Raw genomic sequence first — 13,042 nt, 5'->3', positions numbered from 1 at the left:
AAAAGTTCCCGGTCCGCGTAGTGCCTAGGGGCCAGCTCAAGGGTCGGGATGGGTAAAAAATTTACATTTTTTTCTATGTTTTGTATTCTAAAATGATTATATGATATTTACGATTTAATGCAACCAGCGATACCATTTTTTGATGAATATTCTATTTTTTATGATGTTCTTTATTTTTTGTTTTTAAAAATATAATAAAATAAAAACGAAATCAAAAAATAATGAAACTCTGTAGACACGATCATTACATTTTTTTAGGTATGCAAGAAAAAATGGCCCCAAAAAATGACAAAAAAATTAAACACTATCAAAAAGCCCCCGGCCCGCGTAGTGAGGTGCCTAGGGGCCAGCTCAGGGGCCGGGATGGGTAAAAAATTTACAATTTTATTTATGTTATGCATTCTAAAATTAATATATAATTTTAAGAAATTAATGCAACAAGCGGAACCATTTTTTGATGAATATTTTTTTTTTATTTTCTTTATTTTTTATCTTAAAAAAATATAATAAAATAAAAATGACGTTAAAAAATAATAAAATTTTGCAGACACAATTCTTAAAAATTTCTAGGCGTGCTAGAAAAAAATGGCCTCGAAAAATGTCAAAAAAAGTAAAACGCTATTAAAAAGCCCTTGGCCCGCATAGTGGGGTGCCCAGGGGCCAACTCAGGGGCTGGGATGGGTCAAAAATTTACATTTTTATTTGTGTTTTGTATTCTACAATTAATATATAATTTTTAGGAATTAATGCAACAAGCGGCGCCATTTTTTGATGAATATTCTATTTTTTATGATTTTCTTTATTTTTCATCTTTAAAAATATAATAAAATAAAAACGACGTCAAAAAATAATGAAATTTTGCAGACACGATCCCTACATTTTTGTAAGAATGTTAGAATAAAATGGCCTCAGAAAATGACAAAAAAGTAAAACACTGTCAAAAAGCCCCAAACCCGCGTAGTGGGGCGCCTAGGTTCCAGCTCAGGGGCCGGGATGGGTCAAAAAATTACATTTTTATTAATTTTTTGCATTCTAAGATGAATATATGATTTTTAAGAATTAATGCAACAAGCGACACCATTTTTATTGAATATTTTATTTTTTATGATTTTGTTTATTTTTTTATTTTTAAAAATATAATAAAATAAAAACGACATTAAAAAATAATGAAATTCTGCAAATAGGGTCCTTACAATTTTCAAGCTATGCCAGAAAAAAATGGCCATAAAAACTGACAAAAAAAATAAAACGATTTTAAAAAGCCCCTGGCCCGCATAGTGGGGCGCTTAGAGGCCAGCTTAGGGGCCGGGATGGGTCAAAAATTTACATTTTTATTTATGTTTTGAATTGTAAAATTAATATATAATTTTTAGAAATTAACGCAATAAGCAGCACCATTTTTTGATGAATATTCCTTTTTTTATTTTCTTTATTTTTTATCTTTAAAAAATATAATAAAATAAAAATGACGTCAAAAAATAATGAAATTTTACAGACACGATCCTTACATTTTTCTAGGCATGTTAGACAAAAAATGTGCTCAAAAAATGACAAAAAAAAGTAAAACGCTATCAAAAAACTCTCAGCCTGCGTAGTGGGCGCCTAGGGGCCAGCTCAAGAGCTGGGATTGGTTAAAATTTTACATTTATATTTATGTTTTGTATTCTAAAATTAGTATATGATTTTTAATAATTAAGGCAACAAACGGCACCATTTGTTGGTGAATATTCTATTTTTTATGATTTTTTTTATTTTTCGTCTTTAAAAAATATAATAAAATAAAAACGATGTCAAAAAATAATGAAATTTTAAAGATACGATCCTTACATTTTTCTAGGCATGTCAGAAAAAATGGCCTCAAAAAATGACAAAAGAAAAGTATAACGCTGTTAAAAAGCCCCCGGTCCTATGAGAGAAAATACTGTAGCAATAGAACTTGAGTCGTGAAAAGAACAATGCCTAAAATTTATTTAATTTAAGAATCTATTTCCTAATGAACATTAAATAGACGAAAAAATCTTCAAAAATAATAAAAAAATCCTCTCTTTTCACTTCTTTGTATTGCGTGAGAGAAACTAGCTGAGCAATTTTACACTAAATTGTTGACCCTCATTTTTTTAACATGATTTCTGTTAAAATTCGTGATGGATGGAGTTTTTTGTTCACATTTCATAGAATCCGGAAGCAGATGTTATATTTTGAAAATTAAGGGCACATTGTTATAAGAATTATTGTTGTAGAGAATTTCTATAAATTGAGTGCACATTGTTACAAGAATTATTGTTTCAGGGAATTTTTATAATTAATGGTTTATGAAATTTCACCAAAATAAAATAAAATAAAATAAAAAGTACGCAGCAAATCAGGACGTCTTCGTTTCACGGTAGAGCCAAGCCGTAGAGGTTTTTTTCTCCAACTCTAGAAAAAAGCTGTTTCAGAAGCAAAAAATATTCCGCTCAGCAAAGGAAAGGCCTTGGCGACGACTCCTTCGCGATCTTCTCTCTTAAGGTAATCTAGGGTTTCCGATTTCCTTCTCCTTGCGATTTTCTTTTCAATCACTATATTTTGAGTTTAATCATTCAATAATTTTAGTGTCGATTGTGATCTAGGGTTTTAGTAGGGCTGATTGATTTGAAAGCTCTAAATGATTTTCCTTTGTATGAGTGTATTCTTATTTGGATTCGTAGAATTGTTATCTTCGATTTTTATTTCTCTATTATTCATAAAAACTAAATCAAAAAGCGAATTGGGTCAGTCACGAGTGCGTTAGTTTAATTTGAAAATTAATTTAATTCAAGCGGAGATGAAGAATTGAAGTGTGCGATGAGGAAGGTTTTGTGTTGAAATTTTCAGAATTATAATATCTGTTGGTCGATAAAAAAAATTGGTGCAGGTTTGATTCTCCAAAAAAAAAAAAAAGAAACGAAGAAAAAAAACGAAAAAGAGAGGTAAAAAATTGGATTTTATTAGAATTTGAAGGTCGAATTAGTTATAAGGTAATATTTAACTGTCTGTGAGAAAATTTTCCCTTTTCAATGGGACTAGGGTTGCCACTAGACTTACAGCCAAACACAGAAACAGAACAACAAAGGTTCCCATTACATATACAGCAGCCGCAGCAAATGTTCTTCTTCGATTTCGCTGCTTCTCGTCTAAGAATCTGGTACAGTTGTCGTCTTTGATCTCGGGATAATACTTTCCGTTGACGCCCCAATCGGCAGAATTTGGGGTAGCGTTCTGCTGAGTTTCAAAGAAACCCCCGAGGAAGTAACGCCACCTTCGATTTCTCTCATTCTGGTCCCTGTGTTATTTTGATTACCTCTATTCCGAAAAGGTCTCTCTCTCTCTCTGATTTTATTGAAACTTTCGATATGTATGGTTGGGAAATCTAACAAATTCTTTCTTTTTAAGTGTATTATGTAACCTTAATTCTTTCACATTTGAATCATTTGTAACCGTTTTCTTATATAACCTTTGTGGTGGTTTTCCTGTCTGTCGAATCAATTTTGTCTTCTCTTCTGCCTGCCTATGGAAAATATATGCTACTCTTTACCTTTCAATCGACGAGTCCAACGAACCTCCCATCTTGAAGGTTGTGTTCAACTCTTGTTTGATATCTCCGATCTCCCTTGATTGGAAGTTGATTCTGTACCGTTCTAACGCAGCATTTGCCTTTAATCCCTAATTGGGTCCTCTCGGTTTGCCTCTCATCTCATGGATTTACAAGTGTGTGTGTGTGTGTGTGTGTGTGTGTGTGTGTGTGTGTGTGTGTTTATACATTTTTATCGTCACTTTGTTCATATTTTGCTTTATTTTAAGAATATATTTTTACATTTAAAAGTAAATTTGTTCATGTAAATTTGTTTTTCTTTGGATAATTCAATTAGAGTAGGTACTATGTTGCATAATTTGATTGTTTTAGTATGATGTATTGATTATCTTCCCGTTTATATATTTTTATCATCACTTTGTTCATGTTTTAGTATGTTGCATAATATGTGATTTGCTGTGTACAACATCTAGAGCACTGCAACTTTATGTTTTTTGGTTGTGTCGAGGGATTGAAACAAAAGCCTTTTTCAGTGTGGTGGAATTTTTTGGCTGGGTTTACTTTTGGTAGGAGGGAAAAATGGGAGGAGGGAGAGAGTGGAGGGATTAGTGGAAGGGTTTTGACACACATGGTTGTTTGTTGGGAGAGAAAAGAGGAGGGAATAGATCATTGACGGATTTCGTTTCCTTCAGAAAATCCCAACTTTAATCTCTACCAATATTGAGAGATTAGAGGAGGAACTTCATACCGAACACAATAACAGAAAGGTCCTCGCCTTCCTCTCTTTTTTTCTTACCTAAGTTATATACCTTTCTTTCTTTCTTTCCTATTTTCTTTCCCTCTACCAAACACAATCTAAATGTCATTTTGGGTTTTCAAATGGAACTGGAATTAGAGTGCTTTATCTCACTACATTCTTTTAATGATGTCCTTTTTTTCTATCATAGTTATTTATCCTCTTTTCAGCCATAAGAGAAAGCAAAGCATTCGTTTTATCTTGTTCTCTCTCTTTTAGGTTTCTGCAGGCTCCGTGGTTGGTTACCTCACGTGGTGCGCAACCCATTTTAAACCCACCACCTCTGTCTTCTATTTGTCTGGTTCATTATATCCCTTTGACTATTCCACCACTTGAGGGTACTAGTCTGTTGAAATACTTGGTTAAGAGCACTTGAACTGTTGGGTATTAATGCTTAATCTGTCAAATGGTTGAATTGTTGGGATTTGTAATAGATCTCTCTTTTTGTTGCTAGCATCTTTAGCGAGGTTTCTGTTTTCAGTTTAATATGTCTCCTATAATAGAATGACATAATATATCCACTTAATAGTATTGTTTCTTTTACAGTTGTCATGTCTGCCAAGTACATTATTTCTGCTATAGTGGGATCATTTGCCGTGGCTTGGGCATGCGACCACTACATTGCTGACAAGAAGATATTTGGAGGCATGTTCTGCTTCTTGTTTTGAAGCCTTTGCATTTGTCTCAGGGTTCTAATGATATGCTGTGTTGTGATTCAGGGACTACCCCCCATACTGTATCAAACAAGGAGTGGTGGGAGGAAACTGACAAGAAGTTGCAGGCATGGCCTCGTACTGCTGGCCCACCGGTCGTCATGAATCCCATAAGCCGCCAGAATTTCATCGTCAAGAGCCACACTGAAGCTTGAAGCGTTCTACATTTATTAAATGATCTGGTTGAATTGTTCACTCTTGAATGAGACATCTGAAACAACGTTTATCCTGGATTTTTTGTTTTGTTTTAAAGGTGGGATATAAAGTCGGGAATGCATATTTCGGACGTAGTAGGGGCTTTTGTAACCGGTCTTTCCATGTACTCTTTTGGTCATGGCTTGGTAAGTGGATACTAATAAATGCCAAATTTGTCATTTGTTTTTTTTATATTTATTTTTTTATTGCGTATGTTAATTCATCCCACTCGCATCCTAGACCTAATAATTTCTTCTTGCCCCAAATTCTGGATATGGTGAATGAAAGATAGGGGAATGAAAAAACACTTTTTGGTGTTGCGAATACAGATGGCTTGGGACTGAATGGTGATTCAGGGTTATCCCAACTAATTGTTATATTGTGTAGTTATATTGTGTCGCTTTGGAGGCAAAGTTAAGTTGATTTGTTGTTGAGACATTTCCTGTGATATTGTCTGTGCATAGGGCTTAGAAGCTCTAATCCTTTGCTTGCCTAAGATACATGACTTGCAAAGTAACACTTCTAAGCAACTTTATATTGCCTAAACTTTAGAGAATTGTTGAGTGAAGAAATATTGTGAGTTGGGAACGCCAAAATGATTAAGAATCGGAGCAAAAATAACAATAATAATAATAATAATAACAAATAAATAAATAAAATAAAATAAAATAATGATTCAGATTCTTGGCGCAATATAATTTCTTACATTGCTTAATACATGAACAACCATTTTATCAACGTTCAACAGCTAGCAGCAGTCCACAAGTTCACTTCATTTTCCTGTTTATACAATAACGTTTAGTCCATCTATTTGTATCAGAAATCATACATATGGAGTGCACATAGTAAAGCAGCTTCTTTATTCTCTTTTTCTTTTTCATTCAATGGCTGAGACATTGCTCTTCAGCGTAGCCGACTATGTGTCGGCAATGCTTGAGTCTCTTGCTGACCAAGTGTTTTTCTCTGCAAGGTATGTCGCTTCCTTTTTTGATCTGATCCGGTTAGATTTCGTCTTAGTATAGGGCAAAAGATAAAGAAGCGACTGAGAGATTGGATGAGATTGCAGCTGATATAGCTAAATTCCATCTTTCAGAGATAGTGGCTGATAGAGTTGTAGTGCATGTGAGGAAGGAGATGGCACATTCCTTTGTGATATCTTCGGATGTCATCGGAGATACAGAGATAGAGAGAAAAGTTTGTGGCTATTGATGCGGCCTTCTGATGTTCAACACATATTTGTTTTGCCTATTTGGAGTTGGAGGCTTGGAAACACCACACATGCAAAGTTCGTGTTCAATGATGAAAGGAGTAGTTGGGAATTTTGACCTTACATGCTTTGTTACCTATTCGGTTAGGAATCACAGATTTTTTTGTCCCCATCACATTCATGCATTTACGAATGATGTGATAATAATGATATTTCTAAAAGGTGTTCTATTTGTTTGTAGCTCACTTTTGACACCAGATAAAGCAAATATTAGTTTTGTGGATGCGTGTATCTAGGGGATTTGATCTGAAACTCCTTACGTTTACTATTATCAAATTGGCAACCGGTGAAAACTGTATTGATTTGGATCCTGAAACCTGCAAATGTACCTTTGATGAGCATTAGATAGTAAGAAATTCTTGCTGGTCTTAGATGATGTTTAGAACGAAGAGCTTGACAAATGGATCAAGTTGAGAAATCTATTGAGTTGGGATGCTGATGGAAGTAAGAACTTGCGACTACACGCAGCCCCATAGTTGCTTCAATGATGGGCACGCTTCCGACTTGCAACCTGAGAGATCTTGCAAATGCGTAGGTTTGACTTTGTTGCTGAAATGGTCATTAAAGGAGAATTTATCAAAATCTTGCGGCAACAGGGAAGGACATTGTCAAAAAGTGTGAAGGTGTACCCTTAGCAATGGGGACATGAGGCGGCCATCTTTACTCAAAAAATGAACGAACTACATATATATTTTTCCTTGAAGATTTTCAGGATGTAGGATACTTTTACTGCTTTAAAATGCATGATCTAGAGCTGTTAGTGGCAGAAAGGGAGTGATCAATCATCGATAATTGTAGGTGAAGTATCTCTCAAAAAGTTCGGCATTTATCATTTTCTCACGCTGATTTCCATGCTCAAGATGTTTAAAAGCGACTTACTGAGACAACGTTTCTTGAAATGTGTTTTCTAAAGATTCGAGTATATGGGACTCCTAGATTTAAGATATTCTTCTTTTGAGATATTTCCAAGTTCAGTTGCAATTCTGAAGCATTTAAAATATTTAAGCCTAAAGAGGAACCATAAACTTATGAAACACCTCAATTCTATTTGCAAGCAGCAGAATTTATAAACTCGACTTGGGGGATGACAACAACTTCAGAAACTACCAAGAGATGTTAAGGAAGATGGTGAATCTCAAATTTTTCATAATAATCACAAAGCAAAATATACTATCAAAAAATGGAATAAGGTGCTTGAGATCTATTCATTTTTTTTTTCATTTCCAAATAATCTGGAATAGAGACAAACAAAAGACTCACAGCCCTCAAATCATTTGTTTTGGCAAATTGTCAAGATCGAATACGAAAAGGTTGAATTCACAAAAGAAGGTGACAACCAAGACAATGGATTTAGTCTAAGATCTCTTCTGTTTACAGAATTACCTCAGATTGAGTCTAACATGGATCAAAGGCACTACAAAGTCTTTACAATCCTTAGTTTTTGAAAATTGTTCTATCTTTAACCTTGAACTCTTTAAGTGTTTTAAATCAGCTAAAATTTCGTTAAAAAATTTGGACGCAAAACTATTGCAATCTTGTAATTTTTCCTTAGATAATAAGCAATCTCATATTTTTATGTCTTTTTTTTTCCTTAATGTGTTTTTTTAATTTTTTTTCGATAAAACACAAAAACTCAAACCATATAGGTTGTTTTTAATGTTTTATTTTATTTTATTTTTTGATATGTTTCTCTGTATTTTATTTTTTCATATGAATTTATTTTTTCAATTTGAGATTAATTAATGAGTTTAAGATATGATAACTACTAATTATTTTTCTCTATAAAATGTGAAATAAAGTTATTATTTTTTTCCTCTATACATGAATTTAAACAAAAAGATTTCGTTGATACAAAATCTACAAAACTCGACTTTTCCCTGTACCAAACTTGAAAAAAGCTGTCTACAAGAAACTTGAGATCTATTCATTTTTTTTTTCATTTCCAAATAATCTGCAATAGAGACAAACAAAAGACTCACAGCCCTCTAAAATGGATGATTTCTTTTTTTTTTTTCACTATTTCAATAACTTTTATGTACTTTCTATGCATTATAGGTGTTGATACTCATTTTTCACAAGGCAGAAGTCCATATCCCGCGATAGTGCCCAAAAGTGGATCTTATTTGCGCTTCGAGAATCTTTAAATGGGCCGTGGTTTGAAAGGAAAGAAAATGTAAAGCTCATATTATGTAGTTTGATTAGACTCGTAACTCATTTGGAAAGTTTAAAGCCCGTAAGGAATTAGAAGAACATGGTGGGGGAAATCAAACCAAAATAACCAATTCCTTTAACCCAATTCTTAGAAAAATCTAGGCCTCGTTCACTTCACCGATTCGAGTTTATAATTTGAGTTTTGCTACTAAACGGGCCCCTAGTGAGTCCAGTCAACCTAAATCCCAAATCCAATTACCAAAAAATCTGAAAAGGCCCAAATCCAACCCAAATCCTACACAAAACGCCAAAGTTGACTTCCTTTTCTCTTCTCTCTTCTGGTGGTTAGCATAAGGAAACCAAAGTGCTCGGCACTTATAGAACAAAAGCAAAACACTCTCTTGTACATAGTTTACCCTCATTTATAGACCAGCTAAAGAAGCTCCCATGCACCTCTCTGATAAATGCTACCTAAAAAATGCCAAAAACCAAGAAAAAGAGAGTTGATCACCTCTCACATTGGGAGAGGCTTTCCCGCGTCATGTGGCTTCTACGTTTGGTTTCCACCATAGAACCAAGCTCAAAATTCCTCCCAACTAGTGCCTCCAAGTGGAAAATCATCAACCAAATCAAAAGAAGTTTGGTTTCCCTCAAATCCCAACCCTTACCTATAAATACCACCCCTTTCCACGCAAAAACGCAGGGCAAGAAACAGCATAGAGCAAGCTAAGAACAAAGCTCACTTAAGCCTTTCTCCTCTATGGTTTTCGACGAAGTCCCTCTAAGCACAACAATCCCGGGGCGTTCTTCTCGTTCGAGACCTTAATGTGTCGAAGTTTTCTCCATTATAATCATCCATATTACACTAGGAAGTAGAGTAATTAATCACCCACGATCACAGGACGCACTCAACCTCCATAATTTTCAGCGATGTTCCTCTAAAACACGTTTCAAGGCGCTCTTCCCATTGGAAGCAACAAAGCTCCCATAACCTCTCAAAACGGCCCATTTACAATTTTTAGGCACAAAATGACATCAAGAGTAATTAGAAAATACTTCCTTTGATTTGGTTGATTTCCACCTCCGATGATGAAGACTTCCTCACCGGACGTAGAACATATGGTTATTTCAACTTGAAGTATTATCCTTTATCCTCATGGACATCTCCACATCATCATAAACTGAAGTAAAAACCTCTTACACAAACTGATTACGTTCCTTCTACATACTAACTTCGAGACCATTCTCACGAAATTCTTCACTTTTACAATGCCAGAATCGCAATGGGTGTTGCCTTTGGAACTGCCTTCATCGGAGTCACTTGGGTTTAGCCCAACCTAGCTGAGGCCAACCTCATCGCCTACAAAGACGACCCTTCTTCCAGGCACGCTCAATTCCAAAGTCCATAAGGATAATTTAAAAGCCTCTCTTGGCCTGCTCAAGTGCCTTTGGACGGACTATCACTAGATGATCCCTGCACATGATAATAAATCCGCTTGGTCTAATCAAAAGAGGCCACGAACGCGGTACCCTCCACGTCAGTAAATCTGTCACAAAAGAGCCCCATTAATAGCCTGTATAATGGATAAAAAATAAATTTATGACTTAACTATTAATGACTTTTAGTGTTTTCCATCCAAATGTTACAAAATCTTAAACGAGAGACTTAATTTGAAACATTTTAAAAGTTTAAGTTTAACACCACACTTTTTAATATAGTAGTTAATTTTTTTAAAAAAGAAAAAAGTTCACTATTCTCTCATGAATTTAACCCAAAAATTAAGGAAAAGAAGATTAAAAAGCGCTTTAAAAAAAAACATTCATATTCGTCCAATACAAGTCTCTCTTCACCTACTTTTGAATTATTTTTAATTGCAATAATTAAAAATTTGATATCTTAGGAAGTTTATACAATGATAAAATAAAGCTTTAAAAACAATATTCATCTTGCAATAAAATTGAGTTTTGATCATCTTGCAACTTATTACTTAAAACAAAACTTTTATGTACTTTTCTCCCAACGCCTTTGCTTTCATCAATTGCTATGTTGAATTTTCGTTGTATAAAATATTTTGCAAAATTTGGTTTGCCCGTGGGTATCGTTGGAAAATTGAAAGAATTCTTTGTTTGATTAAATTATGGATTATTCTCATTGGTACCTCTAGACTTTAAGATTATTTTCACTTTGCCTCCTGAATTTTAAAAATTCTCACTTTGTCTTTTAAACTTTAAATTGTTTCTATTTAACCCATTCTGTTGTAATTTCAGTTAAAAACAAATAAACAAAGAGAGTAATGTAATCACATGATCTTTCTGTTTGAATTTTTATTAAAAATAAACAGAGAAAAACCACATGATCACACATGTCCTTTTTTTTTAATTTGTTTTTGACAGAAATTACAACAAAAAGGATTAAGTGTGAACAATTCAATGTTCAAAAGGCAAAATGTGAATTTCTAAAGTTCAAGGGTTAAACTGAGAATGACACTAAAGTTTAAGGACATAAATGTTGATAATCCTTAAATCAATGTAAGACTTACTTTATTATATGATGATACACTTGCTTCTTCAATATATAAAAATGAAGAGAATTGAACAACATATATAATTGAACTTGTGTGTGGAGCTATCCAGAGCTATTTTTTTCCCAATTAAAGCAATTTTGATTAAAAATCATATAATTGAACAACATATATAATGCAACATACATACCACTACATTTCAAAAAAAAAAAAAAAAAACACACCACTATCATTTGAAAAATAGAGGTGTAAGTTTGGACTACCTGGCCCGACCCAGTTGCCTGAAGTGAAATTTTGAGCCCATCCTACCTAACCCTAAAAAAGAGAGGGTCGGTCCAGCCTAGCCCTAAGCTCAAAAAATTTAGGGCTCGCATAGTCCGGTCCAGAATTTTATAAGGTATTTTCAAAAAAATCTATAAAAAAACTAATGTGTAGGAGAAAAGAGCGAACCAAACCAGCCCTAAACCTAAAAAATTTAGGGCCTAGTTGGGCTAACAGTGGTAGGCCTTAAGCTAACCTGTTTAGTTCGGCCCAAACTTGCAGTTCTATTTTAACACAAAAAAAGCGCGAACCCGGCCCTAAACCTAAAAAATTTAGGGCCGAGTTGGGCTAACAGTGGTAGGCCTTAAGCTAACCTGTTTAGTTCGGCCCAAAATTGTAGTTCTATTTGAACACAAAAAAAAGCGCATGCATCTCCTTACTAGTGTTTTGAAAAATAAATCAACAAGTGCAATAGATCAACTAGTGTTTTGAAGATTGTTCAATTAGATAAATAAATGCTAGAAATATTTAAATAAAATGTAGCATCATTAATAAGGAACACATTAAAAAAAGAAGTGGAACAAAAGTAATAAAAAGAATGTGTTAGTTACCTTAGCAATATTTCTTTTAATATATTTCTTTTAAAAATAGAATGACTCCATCAGATCGGGCCTTAGCCCGAGAAGAATGTGCCCAGCTTCTCAAGCAAGGATTGATCGAGCCCACGAAATCAGATTGGGCTTGCTAGGCCTTCTATGTAGAGAAAAGATCAGAACAAGTCCGTGGAAAGAAAAGGCTCATAATCGACTATAAGCCTTTGAACATGTTCTTGAAGGATGACAAGTTCCATATTCCTAGAACCAACTCCCTGTTCACTCACCTAAAAGAAGCCCAAGTCTTCTCAAAGTTTGATCTCAAAGGAGCATTCTGGCAACTGAGAATCGATCCAAAAGACAGGCCCAAGACAGCCTTCTGTATCCCAGATGTACAGTACCATTGGCGAGTCTTGCCATTTGGACTCAAGACGACCCCATCACTATTTCAGCGAACGATGGCCCAAATCTTTGAGCCCATTTTTGTACAGTGCCTTGATCTACATAGACGACATCCCCTATTCTTAAAAGAAGAAGGAGCCCATAAGATCCTACTGGCCCAATTCCATCAAATTGTAGATCAGCATGGTATCATGCTCTTTGAAAAGAAAAGCCAGATAAGACAAAACCAAGTGGAATTCCTAGGGATTTAGATATGCCAGGGAAAGTTTCAGCCTGGCCCAGACATAGCTCGAGAATTATTGACGTTTCCAGATAAGAACCTTACTGTCAAGCAGATTCAACAGTTCTTAGGGATAGTCAATTATCTCAGAGACTTTATTCCACGTGTGACTGAACATACCAGCCAGCTGTCAAAAATGCTGAAAAAAAATCCCTCTCAGTGGGAGATAGAACAGACAGCCGCTGTCGTTGCTTTAAAAAAGATAGCCCAGTCACCACCACTATTGAAGATTCCAAACACAGGAATAAGGGTCCTACAAACAGATGTAAGTGATCACTACTGGGGACCATCCTCATCAAGGAAGATAAAGAC

The 13,042-nt window shown here is 34.7% G+C and overlaps 1 protein-coding gene across 2 annotated transcripts; it reads left to right on the top strand.

Moving 5' to 3' along the window:
• Window positions 1-3,034: 3,034 nt before the first annotated feature.
• On the top strand, window positions 3,035-5,435 carry LOC21386822. Of its 2 annotated transcripts, none has more exons than XM_024172114.1 (3): window positions 3,035-3,334; window positions 4,893-4,991; window positions 5,066-5,435. In XM_024172114.1, the coding sequence occupies exons 2-3, from the start codon at window positions 4,898-4,900 to the stop codon at window positions 5,212-5,214; spliced, it is 243 nt and encodes an 80-aa protein (XP_024027882.1). In that variant the 5' UTR covers window positions 3,035-3,334; window positions 4,893-4,897; the 3' UTR covers window positions 5,215-5,435. The 2 variants fall into 2 exon arrangements, with proteins under 2 accessions (XP_024027882.1, XP_024027880.1); XM_024172112.1 differs by lacking the exon at window positions 3,035-3,334 and adding an exon at window positions 3,421-3,592.
• The last annotated feature ends 7,607 nt before the right edge of the window (window positions 5,436-13,042 follow it).

This window comes from Morus notabilis, unplaced genomic scaffold (genome assembly GCF_000414095.1).
Source record: "Morus notabilis unplaced genomic scaffold, ASM41409v2 Scaffold999, whole genome shotgun sequence".
Lineage (NCBI taxonomy): Eukaryota > Viridiplantae > Streptophyta > Magnoliopsida > Rosales > Moraceae > Morus > Morus notabilis.
This window is presented reverse-complemented; position numbering and strand designations above follow the sequence as displayed.

Coding starts and splice junctions, on each gene's coding strand:
- LOC21386822 (XM_024172112.1), top strand. CDS start 3,529: ATGGAAAATATATGCTACTCTTTACCTTTCAATCGACGAGTCCAACGA. Junction 3,593..4,892: donor ACGAACCTCCCATCTTGAAG/GTTGTGTTCAAC, acceptor TTTCTTTTACAG/TTGTCATGTCTGCCAAGTAC. Junction 4,992..5,065: donor TGACAAGAAGATATTTGGAG/GCATGTTCTGCT, acceptor GTTGTGATTCAG/GGACTACCCCCCATACTGTA.